Below are 27,681 nucleotides of genomic sequence, written 5' to 3'. Positions count from 1 at the left end.
AAAAAAATATTGCGATATCCGATTACATCATCAACCCCGCTGCCCCCACTGCCGAGGGTGTGTGTAATATTTTTACTTTATTGATTTTGCTTTAAAAATTAAATACGTTTATTGAAACATGAAAAACTTAAACCAAGGATAATTCTAAATTCAAATTGCACTTAACAAAACAAAAAGTAAATAAAAATAATGCAGTGGTCAAATTATGTAACCACCTCCCATTTGCCATTATGCAAGTACGTCTACAACAACAGGTGGAAAATTACTCTTAATACAAATTAAGATCTAAAGATAATTATAAATGTAAACATAGTAATAATAATAATAATAATAATAATAATATAATTTAAATATACATACATTTTAGGTTTATAGGTTTACATTATAGGTTACATATACCATATATACAGTACTGTATACTCTATATAAAGTGAACCTGTAGTGTTCACAATGCATGTTAACTGCTCAGAGGAAATAAAGCAAATGAAACTCATTTGCAGCATTCTTATAGACGACACCATTCTTGCAAACTGTTTTCAGATGACTGAAACAAAAAGGAAAGAGTGTGAACTCTTTACATGTGCGTGTTCCATGAGACACACTTGCGCTGCACGCCTCTGAACAGACAGCGCATCAGACTCGCGCATCGAAAGCTATTCCGTCGTCTGTTTTAAAAAATATAAAAAATAAAGAGTGCTTTTTCCAAGCATGTGTCTTTGTGTCTAACAGCATTTCTTGTCATGTGTCACACACAAAATTACCCGTCACGGCACATGAAATACCCGTAATACACGGGTGGCGGGCACTAATTTCACACCCTGGGCTCCTATTTACTGTAATATATTTGGCAACTTCCCAGCTCCAAGGTTTTGTAATTTCCGATATTTTCAAACATCGTCTGTCAATGACAATGAATCGATGTCGGCATCAGGGTATTTGTCAGATGACTTCAATATCCAATTACATCGTCCTATTCAATGAAAGTGGAGTGCATGAATCTTGTCTTTAATGGACACACATTACATGGAAGAAATGTTGCTTTTTAATTTCAAGTACTTTCATGCACTTTTCAACAAAACAAGCTGATTTTCCAGGTATTCCAGAACTTAAATTCCTCTTAGCTAAATTCAAACACTTTAAGGACCTTGTGCGAAGTCTGCTTTCTTAGTAAAGTCCTGAGTCAGATGCTTTGCTACTGCTGGAGAACATGATGGATGAATCTGCAGTTTTACCACAACTTAAGATGTACAAGTACAGCCTGTGCTACTGAAGAACTTCATGAATCACCTAATATGAAAATCGCTTATCAGAGAAATAGTCAGGCACAGAGAGGACAGACAAGATGTGCTGTATCACTCCAGTGAATACAGATCCTGTCTCACATGACTTAATGACATTCAGAGAAAACTGATTGGATCAACACATCATTACAACGACACAAAAATTATTACATGAAACCGCAATGCAATATTTGCATTATTCTTTATGATCTTGTGTGTGTGTGTGTGTGTGTGTGTGTGTGTGTGTGTGTGTGTGTGTGTGTGTGACTATGGGTCTGTTCCAAAACCTAGTGAGTGTCCTCCGGAGTCAGCATTTTAAGACATCATAGGCGCACTCCCGACAGGAAGGCTGTTCCAAAAGGTAGGTATCTTAATTATGCTGCCTCTTAAGATATCTTGTTACGGCCAAATTTGAAGGTAGCATCGGATGTAGAGGAGCGCTATTTGAATGATGTGCGGAGCTGCCGCCTATGTAGAGCGTTTCAAATCGCTCTCTTATGAGGCATCATTTCAGCAAGGTTGCTGCCATAGAAGACAGCTACCTATGTAGACAGGAGAAAGCAAGGCAGCTCACTAAATTTTGGAACAGACCCTATGTCAAAAATGTTGTGTAGCTGACATGACATGTGACATGTGAATTAGTGACATCAGTGTCCTGTGATGTTATACTCCATTCTAAAGCTATTTAGTGTCATTTTAAATGTTATTAATTGAGAGACTACATTAAATATTTGTAAAGTAAACTGCAAGAAAGATCAAAGGTGATTAAAAAGTTGCAAAACTGTTTGACTAGCAGCAGGTGTGTTTGTACCTTTGTCACATCTGACTCCTGTCCATCCTGTGAAACAATGACACAGGAACTCGCCTTTCTTGTCCTCACAGCGCACCATACCCAAATGATTACAGGGGTTGGGAGAGCACTGATCTGGAATATCTGAAAGTGAGAGACAGAAAGACATTCAGTTTTTGTGTCTGAATGTATTAATTTGTTCAAAACTAGATTAAAATGCCATTTATAATACACTTCTTCTATAATGAAGATGATTTTCATTTCTGCATTAAAATTTTGTGTTTGTTTTTGTGTGGCATGAACTAAAAACATGCCATGAATGACACAATATTGTGTCATATTTTCCGATGTTATTGCATTATGTGAGCGCTCCAAATGAAATGTCTCACAGAATGATGAAACAGATTTTCAAATACAAACAGAATCTCAAAAGTCTTCCTTCATGAGAAATAAGGGCTTGTGAGTTTAATCCGAGACCCTTAATATAACGTGTGAAATATAATATAATATAATGAAGCTCATTTTGTCCATGGTTTATCACTTTTTTCTGTCTTGTGTTCTCGTGATCACGACGTAATTTACTCTTTTGTTCTCGTGATTTCGACTTAAAGTTCCCATGAGAAAACGTCCTGGTTACTTGCGTAACCTCCATTCCCTGATGGAGGGAACGAGACGTTGTGTCGATGTAGTGACACTAGGGGTCACTTTTGGGAGCCCGAAACACCTCTGGTCTTAGATAAAAGGCCAATGAAAATTGGCGAGTGGTATTTGCATGCCACTCCCCAGACATACGGGTATAAAAGGAGCTGGCATGCAACCACTCATTCAGGTTTTATGCTGAGGAGCCGAGACAAGGTCCGGCCATTTCAGCGGGTAGTTCAGCGTTGTGGCAGGAGGGACACAACGTCTTGTTCCCTCCATCAGAGAATGGAGGTTACGCAAGTAACCAGGACGTTCCCTATCTGTCACTCACTCGACGTTGTGTCGATATAGTGACACTAAGGGTCCCTATACGAAACGCCGCAACTGGCTGAACTGTGTTACGTGAACTGGCGGTGTGTGACGGGCAGACCACTGTGTGCCTCGTAGCCAGCGCACCAGGCCGACACGTAGCTTCCCCCAACATAGTTATGAGTGTGGAACGGCCCTTTGGGGACAAGTCGACTACCCAAAAGAGAGAGACAGGCCAACCCAGTCGTGGCCTCTTTTCCCCTTCTTTTTTTCCACTCCCTAAAAAAGAAGGGGGATTATCCGACTGGGCCGCCAGGTCTAGTCGGGGGGTGTCCCTCCCAAGGGGAGGTCACCGTGGAGACCACACCTCACCCAAAGAGAGGGGGGATATTTAAGTGGAAAAATACGTCACATGGTCTTGCCAACCATGTGAAGAGTCTCATGGTAGATCCTACCCAACGGGGGAGGAGTTACTACAAACATGGAGACTGTGGCAGAGGGGGCTCTGCCCAAGGAAGACGCAGCTTGCTTTGGTCTTCAAGGAGAGTGCCTTAAGCTCAGCTGACTGCAAAGGCTCAAAAGGGGCTCTCTGTAGACCCTGAAGAACTACAGAGAGGTCCCATGAGTGAATGAGATGCGGTCTGGAGGGGTTCAGCCTCCTGGCGCCTCTCAGGAACCTGATGATCAGGTCGTGCTTCCCTAAGGACTTACCGTCCACTGTGTTGTGGTGTGCTGCTATAGCAGCAACGTACACCTTCAAGGTGGAAGGGGACAGCCGCCCTTCCAACCTCTCCTGCAGGAAGGAAAGCACCGATCCGACTGCGCACCTTCGTGAAGACACAAGGGGACAAGGACAGACTGAAAGGGAGGACCTTGTACTGATACGCCCAACCCTCGAATGCAAACCGCAGGAAGGGTCTGTGTCGAGGTAGAATCGAGACGTGGAAGTATGCGTCCTTCAGGTCTACCGCGTGAACCAATCTTGCCGGACGCTTGCTAGAATGCGTCTTTGCGTCAGCATCTTGAACGGAAGTCTGTGTAAAGCCCGGTTCAGCACTCGCAGGTCCAAGATTGGCCGCAACCCACCGCCTTTTTTCTATACAATGAAGTAGGGGCTGTAAAACCCCTTCTTCATCTCGGCCGGAGGGACAGGCTCTATCGCATCCTTCCGTAGGAGGGTAGTGATCTCCGCGCGCAAGGTAGCAGCGTTCTCACCCTTCACAGAGGTGAAGTGGATGCCGCTGAACCTGGGCGGACACCTGGCGAAGTGAATCGCGTAGCCGAGTCGGACGGAGTCGGATTGGAAAGCGCAAGCCACGCATCCAAGCTCCAGGTGAGGGGGACCAAGGGGACAATCTCGTCGGACGTACCAGCAGGTGGGGCCTCAAGGCGGGGCGGAGCCTGAGGTGCCACACGTGTCGTGGCCGTGCTGAATTCAAGGACATCGAAGTACTTACCTGGCTCCTTGTGACCACCCCCGGAACAGCCTGGGACGGGGGAGGAAGAGGCCTGTCCTCGTAACCCGTGGAGACTGTCACATCGGGGGTGGATTTGTGCCACAGCTGGGTGCTCAGGGGCGGGGAGACCACCGCTGGAGCGCCAAACCTGCCAAAATGGAGTGGTGGATGGTGGTCGTGATGACAAAAGATTCTCCTCCCGGCCCTCCACCGGGGATGGAGTGGTCTGCTTACCAGCTCCAGAGCAACGGGTTTCGTCGTCCCTGGGTCGCCCGTCTCAGGAGCGCTTTGAAGCTTTTTGCGGGTTCTTGGCGGCCGTGAGACGGGTGGTGTCTGCTTCCTGCGGTGGGCTCCACGCCGGGGCCGGGCCGCAGGGGCGGGGGGACGCCCTTGGCGACGAGCAGATGGGGTGCGGGATCTTGAGCCGCGCCGGGGCAGGATGTGCCAGATAACCTCCGTCTGCTGCTTCACCACTGAGAACTGCTGGACAAAGTCCTCGACAGTGTCACCGGACTGGCCAACCTGGGAAATGGGGTCACCAAGGAACCGTGCCTTGTCGGTAGGGCTGGGACGTTTCATCGATGTAATCGACGTCATCGATTACAGAAATTTCTCAATTTGCATAACATGCATCGGCGCGTCGCAATGGAGTAATTATAATGGCAGCGCCCAGTTTAAGTATGGATTCCCCCGAAGAACAAGCTGCAGCTAAAAAAAAACTCACCCACGGTCATCTAAAGCATGGGAGTATTTTAGCCAGACCCCCAACAATGTGGTGCTGTGTAAGCTATGCAAATTGGAAATGGCTTATCACAGCAGTACAACCGCCATGAACAAACACTTGAAGCGAAAGCATCCCGGAGCGCTTTGTCAAGATGGCAGCAGGCAGCACCGTAAGTCCTGTTTACTTTTTGTCCCCACCCAAGCATGACATAATAGTATTACAAATGTGTTTCTGTTAGTAGTAGTCACTTAAAATTGATTTTCTAAATGTTTCCTCATTGCCCCCATGTTAAAAGTACATGCACCGCTGCTAAAGTAGGGTGACCAAACGTCCTCTCTTTCCCGGACATGTCCTCTTTTCCAGACCTTAAAAAAGCGTCCGGCAGAGATTTCTAAATTTGCGAAAATGTCCGGGATTCGGCTTTAGTTGCATTGTGATGTGCATCTGGTCTAATACTTCATTGTGTGTGCGCGCATATTTGCATTGCTTTAACAACTCTTTGTAAGTCCCACCTTCTCGCACACCAATTGGTCAATTATAAGAGGCTTGCAGCAACTATTTGCCAAATTCCTGCCTGTTAATCTCTCCGCGAACGCGCGAAGCGCTGTTGTGTTCGGCATCAAACAGTTGCTTGACAGTAGCAGCAAATGACAGCTGAGTGGAAACAATGCCCAAACGAAAGTGCAAATTTACAGAAGATTTGCACAAAAAATTCCCATGCTTTCGTCCAGGTCGAGATCCGTGGGAAGCAGAATGTATGACATGTAAAGCTGGCATTTATGTGTCAGTTGCTAATAAAGGTGCAAGTGATTTAGAAGCACACATTAGCTCTGCGAAGCATAAAGGGTCAGCAAAAGGTGAAAGTTCATCAGGTAAATTAACAGACTACTTTTTACAACCAGGTAAAATTGTTTTCATATTGCTTCATTTTCCATGGCCATTCAAAATAACAGTAATAGTTAATGAAGGTACACTCATGGCATCAAATATTTTATTTTAGAACATGGACATTCAAAAGAATGTTATACATAATTTCCATATATTTCTGTTATGCTAATAGAGTGTCTCTTTCACTGTATTAAAGTTTGCATTCATAGTTGCTGTTTTGAACCCTATTATTCCCCCTCTCCCCCCGGTGAAAAAAAAAAAGGTGTCCTCTTTCCTCCTGAAAGTGACTTGAATTTTACATTTGTTTCATTTATTTTGTTGTTGGATTGCTAAATGTAGACTGCACTTTCCTTTTACTTGAATTGAACAAGTTCTTACTTTTATTTTGGAGAGATTTTATGTTTGACTGTAAAATGGAGATTACCAGTTAAGACAGGGCTATTTTTGTTGCACAATAATGCCCTGCAGTGCACACTTTGTTTCTTGTACATTTGTTTGTGTTTAAGAGAAGATGATTTAATAAAATATTGAAATATTAATGAGACAAGTTTTTGATATTTATTTTGGGTTAATTAATTGTTATATTAATCAAGTGATAATTATAAAATATCTTTAGAATAATCTGCAAATTAGTCGTTAGATTAATCAACTAATCGGAAAAAGAATCGTTAGATTAATCAATAAAAAAATAATCGTTAGGTCCAGCCCTACTCGTCGGCCTCTCCCATCTCGACCAGGTTGAGCCAAAGGTGGCGCTCCTGGACCACCAAGGTGGACATCGCCCACCCGAGAGACCGCGCCGTGACCTTCATCGCCCGGAGAGCAAGGTCGGTCACCAAGCACAGCTCCTGCATCAATCCCGGGGCGGAACTACCCTTGTGCAGTTCCTTTAGCGCCTTGGCTTGGTGGACTTGCAGGAGAGCCATAGCGTGCAGAGCGGAGGTGGCTTGTCCAGCGGCACCGTAGGCTCTGGCCGTCAGGGACGACGTAAACCTACAGGCCTTGGACGGGAGCTCTGGGCGCCCGCGCCAGGTGGCGGCGCTCTGCGGGCATAGGTGCACCGCAAGCGCCTTATCCATCGGGGGGATTGCCGAATAGCCCTTGGCAGCCCCACCATCGAGGGTAGTGAGGGCGGGGGAGCTGAAAGATCGGGACCGGGCAGTAAAAGGTGCCTCCCACGACCTTGTCAGCTCCTCGTGCACTTCCGGGAAGAAAGGAAGTGGCTGTGAGCGGTGCCGCGAGCCCAGGAACCAATCATTGAGCCGCAAGGGTTCAGGGGAGAGCGGAGGGTTCCACTCTAGCCCGACGCTCGCCTGCCCGGGAAAGCATGTCGTCATCTCCGCGTCAGCCTGTGACTGGGCGACCGCACCCGAAGGGAGGAGCCCAGCTGAGGCTTCCATGTCCGACTGGATGAGCCCGCTCTCCGATGCTGCACTCGAAAGCTCATCACCTTCGCGGGCTCCAAATAAGAGGTCGAACTCGCCGTGAGACGAGCCGGCGGATTCATCCGGAAGCCCAATCGGGGCAGACGAGCATGCTGGGGAATGGGAGGTCCGTGGGGGGATACCCGGCGGAGGTGGTCCCATTGGGGTCCCCAAATCGCCCCCAGTGCTAGCCGTGCTGGCCTCATACCCGTGGGTAGAAGGACCGAGGCGGGGAGCCTCTGGGGTGGCTTGCTTTCTTACGAAGGTAAGACGCGACCGCATCATTGCCATGGACATGTTCTCGCAATGAGTACATGATCCATCCACGAACGCTGTCTCCGTGTGAGCAGAGCCCAGACACGAAAGACAGTGATCGTGGCCATCAGAGGGCGAGAGATAACGAGCGCAACCAGGAATAACACACAAACGGAAGGCATCTTTAAAAAGACGCATCTTTAAAAAGACGTTCCGTGTGTGCCGCTCTTTTAGAGAAAAATACTTTTATTTCTGCCGAAGCGCCCAGGGTGTTCTCTGCAGTACACCAGTGCAGAGGGGGGAGAAGCCGCTGAAATGCACCGTCAGATCCAGCAGAGGTGAATGAAAAGCCATGGGAATTCAGCTCAGTGAGCATCGGCCGTTCGGCTCCGAAAAGAAAATCTGAATGAGTGGTTGCATACCAGCTCCGTATGTCCAGGGGAGTGGTATGCAAATACCACTCGCCAATTTTCATTGGCCTTTTATCAAAGACCAGAGGTGTCTCGGGCTCCCAAGAGTGACCCCTAGTGTCACTACATCGACACAACGTCGAGTGAGTGACAGATAGGGAAATCTGATTTACACATAACACAGTTTAAAAATCTGTTACACAACACAATATACACCTAATAATATACAATATACAGTATACACAAAATAAGAAGACTGTATACAATAAAAATACACTGTATCCCCCCCCCCAAGTAATCAGTGGAAATGTTGTGTTGACATTCAGCTGTCGGTTGATAGTCAGTTGCCAGTGTGTTATTGAGAGAAGTATAAAATGTGAGTCCAGTCTGAGGCTAATAAAGTGCGGTGCTGATATATGTATCATGATCGATCAAGAGTTCAAAAGTCTGATTGCTTGGGGGAAGAAGCTGTCATGAAGTCGGCTGGTGCGGGTCCTTATACTGCCAAACACCTGCCTGATACCTGCCGGTAGCAGTGAGAGCAGCCCATGGCTCGGGTGGCTGGAGTCTCTGATGATCCTCCGAGCTTTTTTCACACACTGCTTGAACAGATGTCCTGGATGGAGGGAAGCTCATCTCCGATGATGTGTCTGGCAGTTCGCTCAATAACATCCGAACTGTTGGAATTCCTGAGGATAAAGAAGGTCGGGATATGGTGAAATTCCTGGACAGGCTCTTTCCGAGTCTGCTCAACATAACAAGCCATAAGCTGGAAATCGAGCGAGCTCAAAGAGGTTCCGGCTCGGCGATCCGCAGAGGGAGACAGGCCCCTAACAATTCTGGCCAAATTTCTAAGATCATCCGATAAAAATCTTGTGTTACACGAGGAGCAAAAGAAGGCTTTCATGGAAGAACCACAGCATTTTCTTGTTCCCAGACTTTGCGAATTCGACAAGAGAGAAACGTGATTGATTCAAGGAATGCACGAAACTCTTACATCAACGGAAGGTCGCTTTTGCACTGATGTTCCTGGCGAATAGATGCTAAGGATGGCCGTAAAGTATTTATATGTCCCCAGCAAGCGATGTCCTTGATAAAGTCAATGGACTGAGCAAGTTATTTTGTGGTACTCACATTGCAGCCAAGTGCACCGACTCTCTGAACATCCACTTGATCGTCCGAGGAAGCTGAGCACCTTTTTTGTTTCTGTTTGTGCTGGTTCCACCTAGCGGATGGAGTTTGTTTTGTGTAGCATCACTCCTTCGGGACAGTGTTGTGGATGAATCTGCACATTCTTTGTGTCCTATAGGTTGGAGTTTGTTTTGTGGAGTATTTCTTGCAGGACATTGGCGTGATTGGGTCATATGTTGCACTCATGTAGCAGTCGAATGGGCCGGCTCACTGAACATTCGTTTGACTGTCCGAGGAAAATGAACTGCCTTTTTTTTTATGCTTGTTCCGCTAGCGGCTGGAGTTTGTTTTGTGGAGGAACACACCTTCGGGACAGTTATGTGGATGAATCTACACATTCTTTGTGTTTATTCCGCCTACTGGCTGGAGTTTGTTTTATAGATTATCTTCTGTTGTGTAATTCTGTTTTACAAAATTTGTATAGAAACACTGGACTTGAGCAATCCGATGGCTAAGTTGTCGCAGGGGCTCTTGTAGGCGTATACTGACTGTTTGAGTTTAGAGGGATGGACGCTGTCATGCGCGGGGTTAATGCGCACGTTTTTCTTTTTTCTGTTTGTTTGGTTCAGGGGGAAGTTTGGGGTTTGATTGTTGCACTAATGTTGGAATGTGGTCTTTATCATTTTATTTTTTAAACACAATCTATTTTTTCTAATACAGTATGTCAAAATGTCAAATGTTAATATGAGTGGATTGTCTGGAATGTGAATGGGTTGGGGCACTCCATAAAAAGGAAGGAAGGTTATTTCTTTTCTTAAACGTAATAAATATGATATAGTGTTTCTTCAAGAAACACATCTTTCCCCGTCGGAAGCTGAAAAATTTGGGAAGATATGGGTTGGACATGTTTTCTTTTGTGCTGACTCAAGTAAGAGGAAGGGAGTCATTACACTGATAAGTAAGCATCAACAATTCAAATGTCTCAAACAGATTAAAGATAAATTAGGAAGAGTCATTATTGTTTTAGCAGAAATTCAGGGCCAAAGGTTGATTTTGGCTAATATTTATGCACCTAACACTGATGATCAGGGCTTTTTTATAGATCTTGAAGGGATGTTGCAAGCCGCTGGCACCCCTCATGATATAATATTGAGAGGATACTTTAATCTATTGATGGACTCAGTCCTTGATCATAGTGAAGCAAAAGTGTGTAAGCTCCCTAGTGCAACACTGGATGTGTAAAAATCTTGGTCTTACAGATATTTGGAGACTTTTGAACCCATCCAGTAGGGACTATACATTTTTTTCATCAGTCAATAAGATTTATTCTAGAATATATATATATATATTTTTATCTAAGTCCCTCATTTCATCTGCTGTTGATTGCTCAGTTGGAAATATCTTAGTCTCAGATCATGCCCTGGTGAGTTTAGAGATGTTGCCACATACAGAGAAAAATAAATCATATAGTTGGCACTTTAATGTATCCCTTTTGCAAAATCCTGAATTCCAACAAATGATAAAGGCTGAAATCAATGTTTATATGGAGTCCAACTGGTCCTCAGTATCCTCTGTGGGCATGGCTTGGGAGGCACTTAAGATGGTTCTTAGGGGTCAGATCATACAGTATGCCTCATTCACCAAAAAATCCAAAGCACGAGAACTCGTAGAGTTGGAAGGGAATATAAAAAGTGCAGAGGCAGAGCTGAAGCGCCGAATGTTGCCTGATGGCCTCAGAGAATTGACCTGATTGAAATACAGATATAATACTATTTTGTCACGGAAGGTGGAGTTTTGGCTATTCAGGGCAAGACAGTCACACTTTGAGTCGGGGGACAAAGCAGGGAAGCTTTTGGCTAGATATATATATATATATATATATATATATATATATATATATATATATATATATATATATATATATATATATATATATGTCATTGATGCTAAAGGGGGCAATACACAGTATTAAGAACTAAGGGTATGCAGACTTTTGAACAGGGGTCATTTCATTTTTTTCTTTGTTGCCATGTTTTGTTTTATGATTATGCCATTCTGTTATAACCTACAGTTGAATATGAATCCCATAAGAAATAAAAGAAATGTGTTTTGCCTGCTCACTCATGTTTTCTTTAGAAATGGTACATACATTACCAATTCCTCCAAGGGTATGCAAACTTTTGAGCACAACTGTATCTCTATTTATTATATGATTCCAAGTTAAATTTGAATAAATGATTTCTTAAGGTGTATGAAGCACACATGCACATTAAGTAGGACAATTTGAATGACAACTGTCCTAATCATGAAAACCCTAAAACTCAATTAATCAATTAATCATGATAATCGCAATTATTTGTGTGAAAATTAATCATCAGCCAAATTTCATAATCTTGACAGCCCTAACTGAGTTCATAATGAAGTATAAAATTTATTAAAAGGTGAAATAAAATTTTTTATCATAATCTTTTATAATTATTATTATTATTATTATTATTATTATTATTATTTAAATAAGCTGTGAAACAGTTTTGCTTTAAAACACTTAATATTTGACAAACTATTGTCCACTATACCAAATATAGGTGCAGTTTAACTAGGGCTGCACAATTAATCGAATAAATAATCAAGATTACAGCTGCACATTAACTAATCATGAAAAGTGTCAATTATAGCCATCTATAGTTCTACCCATGTTGCATTAAATTTTTTCATTAAATTTTCTATTTAACATAAGTTTTTGCAGTGGTTGATTAGGCTGTAACAGTTGTGGCACGGTACATTGCGGTTCAAAACTGTGACGATACGCATCGTGGAGATTGGACGTTTTTTTTTGTTTTTTTTTACAAGCATCTGTATCCAATTTGCGTGACGTCCTACGCCTACATAACGCGGGCATACACACAGAAATCGCTTCAACGTACACAAGGAGCTCTAAAATTCAATTATTAGCTGAATCGGCGAGAACTGAAAGTGAAACCATGTAAGTGAATGTAATACAGGTAATGGGAGAGAGAAGTGGCTTTTTAGCCAGGAGGGATCTGATGTCCGTCTAATGCACAAGATCGAGTGATCTGCTCTGACTGCGTGAGAGAAAATGAAAGTTTACAGAGGTTTAATGATATGCATATGAGTGCAATATTAATTTTCTTCATATAATACTGAATATGTAAACTCCTCTCACTTTCAACTGCTTTTATTTTCAGCAAATTTAACATGTGTAAATATTTGTATGAACATAAAAAGATTAAACAACTAAGACATAAACTGAACAAGTTTCACAGACATGTGACTAACAGAAATGGAATAATGTGTCCCTGAACAAAGGGAAAGCTGCATTAAGTACTGCAGTGCATCTCCTGATGCCAGGGCAACACCTTGAACTCTTCATCATATTCCCCAAACCATTCCCGAACAATGTGTGCAGTGTGGCAGGGCACATTATCTTGCTGAAAGAGGCCACTGGCATGAGGGAATACCACTGCCATGAAGGGGTGTCTGTTACGATGTTTAGGTATGTGGAACGTGTCAAATTGACGTCCACATGAATGGCCGGACCCAAGGTTTCCCAGCAGAATATTGCCCAGATCATCACACGTCTTCCCACAGTGCATCCTGGTGCCATCACTTCCCCAGGTAAATGGCACACACGTACACGGCCGTCCACATGAAAGAAAACGGGACTCATCAGACCAGGCGACCTTCTTCCACTGCTCCAAGGTCCAGTACCGATGCTCGCGTGCCCATTGTAGGCGCTTTCAATGGTGGACAGAGGTCATCATGGGCACTCTGACTGGTCAACGGCTATGCAGCCCCATACGCAGCAGGGTGCGATGCACTGTGTGTTGTGACACATTCCTCCCGTAACCATCATTAAAATTTTCTGTGCGAAAGTAGACCTTTTGTCGGTTTGTACCAGATGGGATAGCCTTCGTTGCCCTTGCGCACCAATGAGCCTTGGGCGCCCAACTCCTTGTCACTGGTTTGTTGTTTGTCCCTCCTCAGACCACTGTCAGTAGGTGCTGACCAGGAGTACCCCACAAGCCTTGCCGTTTCAGAGATGCTCTGACCCAGTCGACTGGCCATAACAATTTGGCTCTTGTCAAAGTCGCTCAGGTCTGTACTCCTGCCCATTTCTCCTGCATCCAACACATTGACTACGAGAACTGATTGTTCGCTTGCCATCTAATCTACTCAGACCTTGACATGTGGCATCGATGGGAGATGATCAACGTTATTCGCTTCACCTGTGAGTGGTCATAATGTTTTGGCTAATCGGTGTATGTATGTAACATTATTCCATATTTTCAGCAAAGCTAATTATTAGCTAATATTTCCATTTGGTGTCACCATTGTCCTGTTCTAGGCTGATTTTTAATCCCAGTACATCTCAGATGGAGCATTTAGCACTTTTAATAACAATGCTAAATTTGAAATGTTCTGCATTTGTCTTTAAAGTAATAATAATAATAATAAAACTTTCAATCTTAGAATCGTAAACTGAACCGAACCTTGAGCTCAGTATCGTGAACCAAACCGAATCGTGAGATGAATGAACCGTTACACCCCTAGTAGTTGATGATTTTAACCAATCAGAGATATGTCAATTGCTCAATTCTGTGTATGATTTATTCAAAATTTGAATAACAGCTTTGTTATTTATGCATTTATAACAACAATAAAGTCATTTAGGAATACATTTTTCAGATTGTTTTGGATGTGTAGCTGACATAAAGAATACAGCAAACAGTTGATCCACCCATAATAAATATTTTATTGTAAATTAAATTAATCGAAATTAATCGCAATTACAATATCAAGGGAAATAATCGACATTTACGATTTTTGTCATAATCATGCAGCCCTAGGTTTACCCAACGTACAGAAAGGCATTCTGTTGTCATGTGACAACAAAATCATAAGACAGAGAGGTGTCCTGTAGTTTTTCTGCATCTCATGTGTTTGCTGACAGTGCTTGATAAGTCTGTGCACATTCGGCCATCAGGAGAGAGAGAGAGCTGCAGATACACATCAACACTCTCTCTCTCTAACTCAGGGTGTTCTGGCTGGACACAAACAGACCAATCACAGTGCAACGTTGTGAGCCGGCTGAGGCTGCCTCCAAATCAGCAGAATTGTGTAGCGCAGGACGAGCCTCCTACAGACGTCAGCGCAACGTAATGGACAGAGTGCAACCATACGTCACACACACACTCTCTAGAGGGGCTTCATTCATTTTTAGAGGGTCTCACTCACAGACAGACAGAGAGGTGCATGTTCACTCACTGTGGACGCAGGTGATCAGATCATGTTTCTTCTTCTCAGAGTCACCAAACTTCTCCATACAAACTGTAGGAAAATAAAATCTAAATCAGGATCAACTGAAGACTTCAGCACATGATACACTTCATATATGATACAGGTTTCATTGTAGCCATTTATAAATAAAACCATGAAAACACTGAGAAAAGAGTTAAAACACTGCATTACTTACCCAGATACTTTGGGTAGAAATATTCCTGTGAATGAGAGAAAGTACTGATGAGAAATGGTTTTTAATGTTTGATCAACCGATTTATCACTGTAAAGCTGGCTTTGCCAATGAATTATAGTGAACTGAAGTGTAATTAGAACAGATATTAGGACACAGGAAGCACATTATAACTATTGAACCCAGAAAAGACGATGAGATATGAGAGTGTTTGAATCTGCCTGTGATCTGATGTGTCAAGACATGTTCAGCTCATGTTTGTGTTTCATAGACGTGTGATAACCTTCCCTATAAACACGTATTTATCTAGTTTACGAGGACATATCATAGACTGTTATTGTTTCATATAAAAGCTAACTATAGACTAACTAAGATTGTACAGGTTGGGTCTTAAAGACACACCCACCTGCTTGCAGTGCTAATCAGAAGACGAGGACACAACACATGTTTTTTTGGGAATGTGTTAAGATTCAAGAATTTTGGTTGAGGGTTCAGAGCTTTATGTGTGAGGTATTGAACACTCAATTTTCATTTTGCCCCAGACTCTGTATCCTGGGTGATGGGACGGTTGTTAACATTGGGGACAGATATTTAAAAAGTTGCTGGAGTCATGACTGGCAGAAAAGTCATCCTCAGGGGATGGAAGTCGGCTGGGGCACCCTCCCTCGTTTAGGGAGTGGTGCGGGGAGATGGGCTGGGTGGCGGTGTTTAAGGAGATGAGTTTTAGAAGGCTGGGGAAATGGGATTTGTTTGTCAGGAAGTGGGGGGTTATTTGGCTTTTTTGGAGGGTTCTCGGGGAGAGGCTGTGAAGAGGGATTTGTAGTTTGGTTGGGTATGTGTATTACTGATGTTGTTTGAAAGTATATATATATATATATATATATATATATATATTATGTTCTAGCTGTTGGTGACCACAGTAGGGCATGTTTGTTGTTGGGTGGGGGGAGATGTTCGGGGGGAGGGGTTTAATGTGAATAATTGATTCCGTATTTTATGTTGTATTTGTATGTTTTATTATTGGAATCAATAAAAATTGTTAATAACTACCTAACCTTAATTCTAAAATACAACTTTTTGCTCTTTAAGAATTAAAATATTATTTTATTTAAAAATCAATTTTACAATTGTTGATGTCCCCATATGGAACCCAAGAGGGAGGTTTTGAAAGTTTAGCTCACTTTTGGGAGGACATTTGTACTCATTGTATAGTACAGTATAGTATAGTATAGTATAGTTAATATTGCTTCTTGACGCGATATGAATGTAAACACAGACACAAATGTGTTACAGGAGTGTTAACAGACAGGACAAACATCTGCGGCGTCTTGACACGATATCAATGTATGCCATTAATGTATTACGTGATATAGACAGGACAAAAATGTCAAAATATCCGTTCTGTGCGATGTGTAAATGCAGCCTAATAGATGTGCTGCAGATGTTATTATAAGCCTATCATTAATATTAATCAAACAGCAATACTGATGAGAAAAAGAGAAAAGCACTCACTGTTCTTGGCTGGATAACTTCAGAAGCTTTAAGCCCAATACATTTCAATGACTGTTCTGCTTTTCAGTCAAACTCTGACTGCACTGAATCTTTATTAATGTATATCTAATAATCACGCAGCAAATTTAAGTTGTTCTATTTTTCATTGAATTACTTTTTTAATGTTTCTATATCACAAGTTTTAAATGATTAATTGCTGCTGTTCCTAAAAAACAAAAAACAAAGCACTGTTGACACTGTTCTCTTTTTATTACTCTATTTTATTACTAGCTCTTGAATAATTACTTTAAAAACTTGAAGCAATGTTTAGGAGAAAAGCTTGATGATACATTATTTTAATGTAATTTGTTAATATTAATATCAATATTAAACTTCTTAAATAACGAGTGTTTTCAATCGCATATTTGTTTATTTTTCAGTGGGTGGGGTGCCGTGAGGGAAAAAACACTACAAGGGGTGCCGCAGTTTAAAAAGGTTTGGGAACCACTCCTCTATAGTAGAATATAGTAGAATATTTACCACTATATATAGCCTAGAATTTGCCACATACTCTATAGTATAGTATACCCCATAATTTAGTGTAGTATTTGCCCACACATTATTGTAATATACAGTATATTATTGTACATTTACTCTATACTATGGTATAATATAGTATTTGCCACATAGTCAATAAAATAGTTTAATATTTACCCCATAATATAGTATAGTATTTGCCTAGATACTCTACAGTAGGGCTGCAACTAACGATTATTTTGATAATCGACTAATCTAACGATTATTAGAACGATTATTCGACTATTCAGGCAATTATTGCAATGATTAATCATTAGCTCTTAACCGACTATTCAGCTTGTGCCCCGATTAAAAGGTTGTATTAAACGTGCTTGCTAACAATAAAGAGGACAAAATCATCTTTTAAAAATACCTCTAAATGACATTCACTGAATTAAAGGGAAAAAATACATTGTATTATGTTTAATTCAGTAAAAATTTAACTACAAATAAATCCTATTGTTATCAAGTGTATTTGTCTTTTTTTCCATTTAAAATTTTAAAACAAGATACATTTACTTCAGAAGTAACATAAGATATTTAGACTTTCTTTAAGAGAATGTATCTTAAATATAAGTGTATTTTGTATATAAGTGCATTTTTTCACTTGGTTATACTTCTGCGAGTGCAGTAAAGACAAAATACACTTATATTCAAGATCTACTCTCTAAAAGCAAGTCTAAATATCTTATATGCTGCTTCTCAGGTGAATGCATCTTTTTTTAAAGGATTTTTAGATATTTTAAAATATTTGTATTTTTAATATTATATTCAACATTCTCAGACATTCAAAAATTATTCTGCAGTATAGCTGCTAAGGTATTTATAAGATAAGATATTTATATTGGAAAACAAGCCAAAACAAAAACAAATAAAAACGTAATTTTTTTGCAGTGTATAATGGGGCGAAGACTACCCTCTCTCACCTTTTTGTTCACTTCAATCCATCTTTAACTCACAAAAAAACAAACTCTCTCTTATTAATAAAGCTGCATTTTGCCAATTTTCTTCACGATAAGAAATGCACAGTGACATATATTATGATTCAATAAGTTGCCATCGCATTATAATCTAGCTGCATTAAGCCCGCGCACTCGAGGGATGAGCGTCCCCACAAAAGAGTGTACCTCAGCCGGGTGCAGTTTCAATCTCTCCCCCTTAGATCGGGACACTTCGTGCAACTCATAGAAGAGGCGCTGACCGCACAGAGAAATGCCAGTTTCCTTATTATTTTAACTTTAATAAAGCTATAACGCATTAAATAGAACTGCATTAAAGATGTAACGCTAGGGTGTTTCCTTTAAAGACGCTCGACACGCAAGTTTTGCTTAAGCTGAGCGTCAGCTCTGGCTCTGCTTATTTCACAACAAGAGTGCTTCTGTATTTACTTTTTTGTATTTTGCATTATAATTCCCTCATACTTTGCGATCTACATCACCTGAAGCTGTTTGGAAAGTTTAGAGTGCGTCTGGACTGTGAGATGTGTTTTCTTCCTCTCCTCAGTCAGGCGCGAGCTGCAGTGCTGCTCTTGTGTGCAATCATTAGAGTTTCATATAATCTTTTGTTACATTAAGATCAAACGACTATTCGACAACGAAAATTTTTGTCAACAATTTTTTATTGTCGACGTTGTCGATAACAACGACTAATCGTTTCAGCCCTACTCTACAGTATAGAATAGTATTTGCCCACATTCTCTATAGTATAGTATAATACAGTATTTACCCCTATTGTATAGCCTAGAATTTGCCACATCCTCAATAGTTTGGTATATTTACCCCATAGTACTATACTATATAATATAGTATAGTATATTTATACCATACTACAGTATAGCCTAGTATTCACCCAAATACTACAGTATACAGCACACACCCACTCTTTTGTGCAGATAACTATGCAGATGACTTTACTCTTCCTCTGTCCCTTTCTATGTGTGTTAATATCTTTGCAGTATACTATAATTTAAAAGAGCATTAATGACAGCAAATTATTTTGACCCCAGTGACCTCTCATGTGCTCTGGGTTTCAAATGCAGTCGCTGCAGTCAGTCACAAGCAGATCAATGTCACTTCCTCTGAAGATGAAAATGCATTACATGCGGACCAGCCAGACATCGCATTAAAGTCACAGCAGCCCTTAAACCTGTTACGTACAGTATACTTCCAGATGGGCTACAGCAGCTGCAGGTAACCTGGTAACCAGCATGCTGACTCACTCACACAGACTGCAGTGAGAAAACTGCAGCGTCAGAGATGCAGGTCGCACGCGCTCGCAGTGAATAATGCATGCAGGAGTGGAAATCCAACTGCCGTCATGCCGGGAATGAGGCAGCAGCACACAAACCTTACAAACATGCTAAGAGAGACACACTCTCTGCATCACCTTGATTCACCTATACCTTAAACGTACATCACCTCATGCATTTAAAGGGTTAGTTCATCCAAAAATGAAAATGATGTCATAATTTGCTGAATGACTTTCATCACTTTAAATGTATCTTTTTCCCATTCAATGAAAGTGAATGGTGACTGAGACTAACATTCTACCTTACATCTCCTTTGGTGTTCCACTGAAGGAAAGTTATGCAAGTTTAGAACAACATGAGGGTGAGTAAATGATGACAGAATTTTCAGTTTTGGGTGAACTTAAATCTCTTAATCATTTAATCTTGGCTAGTCTTTCCATATCCACATTTTCTCTTGTTTCGCACTCATTTTGTTCTTATGAGTGCAATAGGTGTGCATTCTTGCACTCTATAAAAAATTTTTTAAAAAGTGGATTCCAGAAATTCTCATGTTCGTGCTAACAATTGTAAGTATTACAGCACTGATACTCAGTCATACTAGTCATACTAATACTAATCTTTCTTTGAGGTGAACACACAGCACTCCAGTGTGCTTTCTTAAAACACGCTCAATCTACATTAATATTTGAACCTTATTTGCAGATCGAAGTGGCTTAAATCTAATATGTGCATTCATGAGGTTTTAAGATCGTTAACATTTGCAAAATGAGCTTGTTACTGTTTCATGATTTCAGACAAACAACACGCCACACTGAAATTTTTTCTGTATCAAAAACACATTCCAGTGCTCGCCAGTCAACGCGGTAAACACAGCCCCTCAGGGACCAATCAAAAACACTACAGACTGAATGGCTCATTTGCATACAAAATACCCTTGAGGTCGTAAGGGCAAATATTAGCATCCAGTGCAGGGTTATTTATATGAACAGCATACAGCCCCATGGGAAAATATGACAGTAATAATAGCATCAATACAGTCAGAGCCTGAGGATGTATGACTGATTTTCACATAATATAGGGTAAAGTCAGGTAAAGCTGGATATTTTTTGACATTGATATTACATATTTATGTATATTCACAGGTATATATTCACTTAAACAACTAAAACTGAATTTGGGTGCCTATATAAAATATAAACAATAAACTAAAACTGAACTTACACTATAAGAAAATAAACTAAAACTGTGAAGTATGAACTGAATATGGGTGGTTATGCATAAATATATTTGAATATTCAGGAGTAGGCTGATGCAAATTGTCAATAGCTGGCGATTATCGATTAAATTGATAAATAGTTCAAAATCAAATTAATATAAAATTTTGAGTTGCAAATGGCTTTAAAACTAAAAAACTCCAATGTCTGGTTCTATAAATGGTCTATAGAATGATAAAATAGTCAAGTAGCAGTTAATCTGGATTTACCATAAACACTGCTACCAAACAACAAATTCTGTGAATATAGTGAACACCATCGAGTGCACACTTACTAGGGCATGTAAATGCTATACAAAATCATTACATTTCCCTCACAAAAGGTCAATCAGACACGAAAGATCAATGATTATTGCCGTAAAGCTGATAATCTGAAGTTTATCAACTAAACCAGCTGCCAATTCCGCTTATTATAAGCGAATTTGGGCTTGTTTTTTCAGAAAGTCGCTTGTGTATGGGCGGACACAGTTTACGTATTTTGGGTCTTATTTTCAGTATTCAATCTGTGTTTCGAGGGGTTTGCTGGGGTTGATTAGAACTAAGCACAATAAAGTATGACCCACCACTAATATCAGTTATTAAATACTCCTGCCTACTGTTCAAGCCGCACTCTACATACGGCTAGAGGAAGATTAAAAACCGACAAGTACAGAACTCGTGGTCTCGCGCATATTCATGCCTCACCTCGTAAACTGGTTCAGCAGGTAAAACAAGAAACAAATAGAGGTAAAAAGTCTTCACTGGATGACTATTTGATATGATACTGTTGGGAGACCTGTAATTCAAATTATACATACAATGTATTTTTATTTACAGTAGGTCTAAATTTGTGTTAATGTTTGCTTAGATGACCCCTCCTCATCTGGCCTTACAGCATAAACATATGCCAATATTATTTATCAATGGTATGTGTAATACAAATCATGTATTCATTAAACAGATTAAGTGATCTAATATTTTCAATATGACAGTAATAAAGCTGTAATGATAATTATTAAAGAGACAGTTCACTCAAAAATGAAAATTTACTCACCCTCATGCCCTCCCAGATGTGTATGACTTTCGTTCTTCTGCAGAACACAAATTAAGATTTTTAGAAAAATATCTCAGCTCTGTAGGTCCATACAATGCAAGTGAATGGTGGTCGGATATTTGTAGCTCCAAAAATCACATAAGGAAACATAGAAGTAATCCATATGACTCCAGTGTTTAAATCCATATCTTCAGAAGCAATATAATATGAGTGAGAAACAATATTTAAGTCCTTTCTTATTCTAAATCTCCACTTTAACTTTCAATGTGAAAGTGAAACTGAACAGGCAGCACATGTTTAGAGTACAAAAAGGAGTTAAATTTGTATCTGTTTCTCATCCACACCTATTATATTGCTTCTGAAGATAGATAGATTTAACCACTGGAGTCTAATAGATTACTTCTATGTTTCCTTTATGTGATGTTTGGAGCTACAAAGGTCTGATCACCATTCACTTGCATTGTATGGACCTACAGAGCTGAGATATTTTTCTAAAAATCTTCGTTTGTGTTCTGCTGAAGAAAAAAAAAATCATCACACATCTGGGATGGCATGAGGGTGAGTAAATGATGAGATAATTTTCATTTCTGGGTGAAATATCCCAAGGCAATAGATTAAGAGTCTTTGTAGCCCATAAAAAAATTTATGGATTTGGATTAATGCAGCCAGGGGCAAGTGTCTTGCTGTTGAGCTACACAGCAAGTGGGCAATTATCAAGTCATTTTTCATTTTTTATTTTATTTTTTTTTTTATATCAGTTGGGTTAAAAAGTGAGCACACTGGCATCCATTCAGGCAACTTTGCTCAGGACAGGTATTGTCAGGTAGGTCATATGTTTTATTTTTTTTATTTATTTTTTTTATGTGCAATAATATTTATGTCATAATTAATTATGCATTTAATCAATTACAATATTAGATTACCAAAAAAAAAAAAGGTTTAATATTTTGTTGTCATGATTTTTTTCTTTAGAAATGTACTTTTTTAATTTTTATTTTGATGGATTGTGTTGAACAATTTACCACCTACCCTGCGCAACAGTCACTGGAGTAAAAATGTGACAGCTCGCACATTTTTGAAAAAATGTAAAAAAAAAAAAAAAAAAAAAAAAAAAATCTCCCAGGCCCCAGCTGGAAAACTAAGGGTAGTATATTTCTGACTTCTTTTTCCAGCCCACGTTGCTTGTTTCTCTTGAAAAATCTGTCAACACTGAACTAAACTGCTTATTCACCACTCTTGCAGTATACAGACAGCAGCAAATGGTAGTATGCAGTATATGGACAGCAGCAAAGGGTAGTATATTTCATATGTTCACCACGTCGATTAACTGAGAATTCGCCACTCTTTTAGTAAAGCTGAACATCTAAAGTTGAGCATATTCAACTAAACCGGTTATTCACTACTCTTGCAGTATGCACTACATGGTAGTATGTGGTAAATGGTAATATGCAGTATACTGAAAGATAAATGCATCACTGATACCGAATATTCGCTACTTTTTGCACTATACGGACATTTTAAGGTAGTATGCAGTAGTTAGAATGCAGTAAATGGAAGTATGCAGCGTACAGACAGATTCAAACAGAAATATTTCATTTGTTCACCACATCGATTAACCGAGTATTCGTCACTCTTGCCGTTTATATTGCAGTATGCGGACAGATGTGAATGCCAGCCGTACTCTTACCGTCTCCGGGTCATTCTCGAACACTTCTCTCGCCTCCTCTTTGGAACACATCTCCTCCACACACTCCCGCTCCAAATGACCCTGTTTGGTCTCCTCAAACACCTGGTAAGCTCTTCTGTGTCTGCGGAGGAAATCATTCGCCTCCTCCCGCGACAAGGACACTGAAAGGCGAACAGAAATCACAGAGAGGACGAGTGTTAAACTAACACCGCCTGAGATTTACTGCGAAGCACGACTGGATTCTCCTCATGTAAACTTAAACGTTTCAAAGAGCACAACAGTGACCTATCGACTGTTCTTGACCTGAACTAATGTTATTACACTAGTGCACTACACACGAACAACCGTGTTGTTTAGTGTACTTACACTGTGAGGAGCCGCAAACACATAGCAGGATCAAGCAGCAGCTCGACACAAACTCTCTCATGTTTCTGCGTCAAACTTTCACTCTTTCTGGATCAGATACGTTTCCTCGAGCCGCTGCATTCAACCTAGAACACGAACACAAGCTTTTCTGCTGCACACTCAATCCTCTCTCTCTCTTTTTCCCTCAGCTCTTCAGCGTCTCTCTCTCTCTCCAAACGTGAGCGGCAGATTCGACGGTTTTATTGGTGGAAAGTTGCAGCACGCTTCGCAGGGAGTTCCCAATGCAGATCTTTCCTCCGCTAGAGCAGATCCTCACTGCAGTATACTACACAACCCCAGAGTCAAGAAACTTATCAAAGACATAGTTCGCCCAAAATGTTCTGTCATCATTTACTCACCCTTTTGTCGTTCCAAACCTGCACGACTTCTGTGGAACACAAAAGGAGCTGTTTAAAAGAACATTCACGCTGCCAGGGGCGGGGCCAGAAGGGTGGCACTGGGTGGCAGCTGCCACCTTAAAAATGAGCTTTGCCACCACAATTGCCTATGGAAGCCCAGGAGTGCCATTTACAAAAGAATGAAGGTATAAATTATCAATCTATTAATTTGAAAATAGAAAATGTGAATAAATAAACCAATTTATAAATGGACAATTAAATAGACACATTTAAATGTGTTTATTTAATTAATGTTTTAAAATGTACTTATAAAAGTAATTTTTAAATGCACCTTTTAAATTTGGCAGTTGCTTTTCTTCATCCATTTTCCAATTGCTTTTCTTTATTGTTTGACTTTTCCTTTTCTTTTACCATATGTCAATCCATACCAGCTGAAGCCCAGGAGTGCCAATTCAAAAAGAATGAAGGAATAAATTATCAATCTGAAAATAAAAAGACACATTTAAATGTGTAAATTTAATGAATGTTTAAAAATGTCATTATATTTAACAATAAAATTGTGCATTAATATATCATATTTATTTCATCTTTAAAATGTCTTTAAATGTAGCAATAAATGAGTGCATTAATGAATCTTTCAAATGCACTTTTTAATGCATTTTAAAAGCATTAAGGAAGGAAATTGCTTTCCTTAAGTAATTTGCCGACTGCTTTTCCTCATCCATTTGTCAATGGCTTTTCTTTTTCTCCAACTGAGAATCGAGTTTAAAAAAATGCCATCGGACTGCTGACTCATGAGAGTAACCAATTAACTTTTGACGCAGTTATAAGACACACCCCCTCTCCCACGTGCCACTTGAAGAGGATGTAAGACGGCCTGTCATTGGACGATGGTACGAGCAGTTTACATGATATTACTGGATCTGCGCATAAGAAACGGATGCGAAACATATCAGAAGATAATGGTGGCTCGTTCACTGTTGCTGTGAAATATTTTTTTGCCGTTTGCCAGTTCATTCAGTTGTTTGTTTTTCTCTCTCCCTCGTGTTTCACAGGTGGAGTCGGTGAGATTAATTGCTGTTTCCATTGGAATGCTGATCGCTCCCGGGGAGGCGTCGATTACGGTAATGGGTTTCTCACACACTCTACCTGTATTCCTCTGATTGCATGCCCTATTTTATCCCTTGTGTGACCCCTGTATGTTTGCTGTACCTTAACGTTGTTCTCCTGTTTAGTGTGACGTTCCGTTCTGTTGATTGCTTTGTCTCCAATGGTGTTTGTCCATCAGATCGCCATTGCCTGGTGATCACGCTCGAGGAAGATTCCTTGTTTTCTGTCCTCGTGTTCGGAGACTTGTTCTGGGCTCTGCTTCGCACCACACCACTCTTCAGTGGATTGTTTCCGGACCTCCACAGCACACACACTAACGAACACACTATCCTCGCCCCAGTGGCTTCCTTTTGAGCTGGCGCTGTAGCGCTTTTGTGTAGACTGTTTCATTAATGACTTGTGAGCTTTTACACTTAAATGGGGGGGGGAGATCACAGCCCCTAACCACATCCTCCACAGTTTTAGCAATACATGAATTGTTAATATGCGTTATTAATAAAAAAAATTGTATATCCTTCCTTATATGCTAAAATGAGAACTTTCCTGACCCATGACTTATAAAAAAATAAAGTAAATATACATTTATATGTTAAAAATATATTTATTTTAATTTTTTTTCGATTATTTGTCTTTATCTTATTTATGTGTACATTTTGGATGGTTAATACATATTTTTTCTTTTTTTATAATTTTTATTTATATTATTTGTTTATTTTTTTCCTTCACCTGTACTTGTCATTATGATTGTATTCATACATTGTTTGATCTTATTGTACATTTATATAGAAAGAGCTCCACAGTTTTACCACCATTTGTGGACTTTTCAGACTGTCTCTTACCACACCCTCCACAGTATTAAAAGGAATAGTTCACCCAAAAATTATTGATAATTTACTCACCCTCAGGCCATCCAAGATGTATTTGAGTTTCTTTCTTCATCAAAACAGAATTTAAGACTTTTAGGATTTCATTTCAGGCTGCCTCCTCTAAACAATGCAAGTGAATGTCCTCCATTTTTTGACAGTTCAAAATGCATATTTAGGGTGCATCAAAATAATGCACACGACTCCAGTCGACAAATAAAGTTCTTCTGAAGGCAAACGATTGATTATTTTTAGAAACAAAACAATACTTATATACTTTTTAACTACAAATATTCGCTTTCCATACATCTGTGTGACGTGCGCTCATGAGAGGGATAACATAAGCTTGTTGGTAAGGTCACGCCTCACGTGGAGGAGGAGTCAGGAGTCATCGTTTTTTTTTTAATTATTATTATTATTTGGAAATTATTTCTTTTAATTTATATTAATTTAATGTATTTATATTGTTTTGAAATTGTTTTGGACTGTTTTGGATTGTGAACGGCACAAGTTTCTCTTGTAAACAATGACGCGCATCCTGACTCCTCCTCCACGAGACGCGTGACCAGTCAATCCGCGCATCTTATCAAGTTGCTCCTTATTTATGACACTGCGGAGACTCCCAGCATGTGGAGGCTCATGCTACTCTCCGTGATCCACGCACAACTTACCATGCGCCCAGATTGAGAGCAAGAACCACTAATCGCGACCACGAGGAGGTTACCCCGTGACTCTACCATCCCTAGCAACCGGGCCAATTTGGTCGCTTAGGAGACCTGGCTGGAGTCACTCAGCATGCCCTGGATTCGAACTTGCAACTACCCAGGCCCCTAAATATGTTTTTATTTAAAAATAAATCGATTGATAATTTATTCCTTCATTATTTTTAATTGGCACTCCTGGGCTTCAGCTGGTATGGATTGACAAATGGTAAAAAAAAAAAAAAAAGGAAAAGTCAAACAATAAAGAAAAGCAAAATTGGAAAATTGATGAAGAAAAGCAACTGTCAAATGCTTTTTAAAATGCTATTTAAAAGGTGCATTTCAAAATGACTTATATTTAGCAATAAAATAGCACATTAAGTAGCACATTTTAAAACGTAAATTAAATAAACACATTTAAATGTGTCTATTTATTTGTCCATTTATAAATTGGTTTATTTATTCACATTTTTAAATTAATAGATTGATAATTTATTCCTTCATTCTTTTGTAAATGGCACTCTTGGGCTTCCATACTTGCCACCCCAAGTCGGACCCGCTCACGTCCTGGAGAAGGTGCGCAACAGCTTAGCCCGTCCGTGTCACGCATGGTCCATAACAACGTTCCGGCACCCCCAAACATTTCAGTGAATAACGGCCTAAATTTGGGTGTGTTCCTTGCATAAAGCTATTGTATGACTTACAGAAAGACTTGAAATACAGAACACAAATAAATATTTTTAGAAGAATATCTCAGCTCTGAAGGTCCATTCAAAGCAAGTGAATTGTGGCCAGGCCTTTGAAGCTCCAAAAAGCAGATAAAGGCAGCATAAAAGTAATACATACAACTCTTAACCACTTTTTTTTTTAAAAAAGTGGTTAAATCCATATCTTCAGAAGCGATATAAGTGTGGGAGAAACAGGTCTATATTTAAGTCAATTTTTACTATAAATCTCCACTTTCCCTTTCACATTCTTCTTTTGTTTTTGCAGATTTGCATTCTTCGTGCATATTGCTACCTACTGGGCAGGGAGGAGAATTTAAAGTAAAAAAAAGTACTTAAATTTGATCTGTTTCTCTCACACACATATATCACTTCAGAAGACATGGATTAAACCACTGGAGTCTTTTTT

The 27,681-nt window shown here is 40.1% G+C and overlaps 1 protein-coding gene across 2 annotated transcripts in view; it reads right to left on the bottom strand.

Annotated features, from left to right (window-relative positions):
• The window catches only part of LOC127445114 (growth arrest-specific protein 6-like), a 61,929-nt gene extending 38,084 nt beyond the window's left edge, over positions 1–23,845 (bottom strand). The window contains exons 1-5 of one of the 2 annotated variants that reach the window (XM_051704916.1): positions 23,476–23,845; positions 23,110–23,270; positions 14,805–14,829; positions 14,597–14,659; positions 2,092–2,214 (exon numbers count right to left, since the gene is read on the bottom strand). In XM_051704916.1, coding sequence (XP_051560876.1) covers positions 2,092–2,214; positions 14,597–14,659; positions 14,805–14,829; positions 23,110–23,270; positions 23,476–23,536 — 433 coding nt within the window. In that variant the 5' untranslated portion in view covers positions 23,537–23,845. The remainder of the gene's footprint in view (positions 1–2,091; positions 2,215–14,596; positions 14,660–14,804; positions 14,830–23,109; positions 23,271–23,475) is intronic. The other variant, XM_051704917.1, reaches the window with a different exon arrangement.
• Between the last annotated feature and the right edge of the window lie 3,836 nt (positions 23,846–27,681).

This window comes from Myxocyprinus asiaticus, chromosome 8 (assembly GCF_019703515.2).
Source record: "Myxocyprinus asiaticus isolate MX2 ecotype Aquarium Trade chromosome 8, UBuf_Myxa_2, whole genome shotgun sequence".
NCBI lineage: Eukaryota > Metazoa > Chordata > Actinopteri > Cypriniformes > Catostomidae > Myxocyprinus > Myxocyprinus asiaticus.
This window is presented reverse-complemented; position numbering and strand designations above follow the sequence as displayed.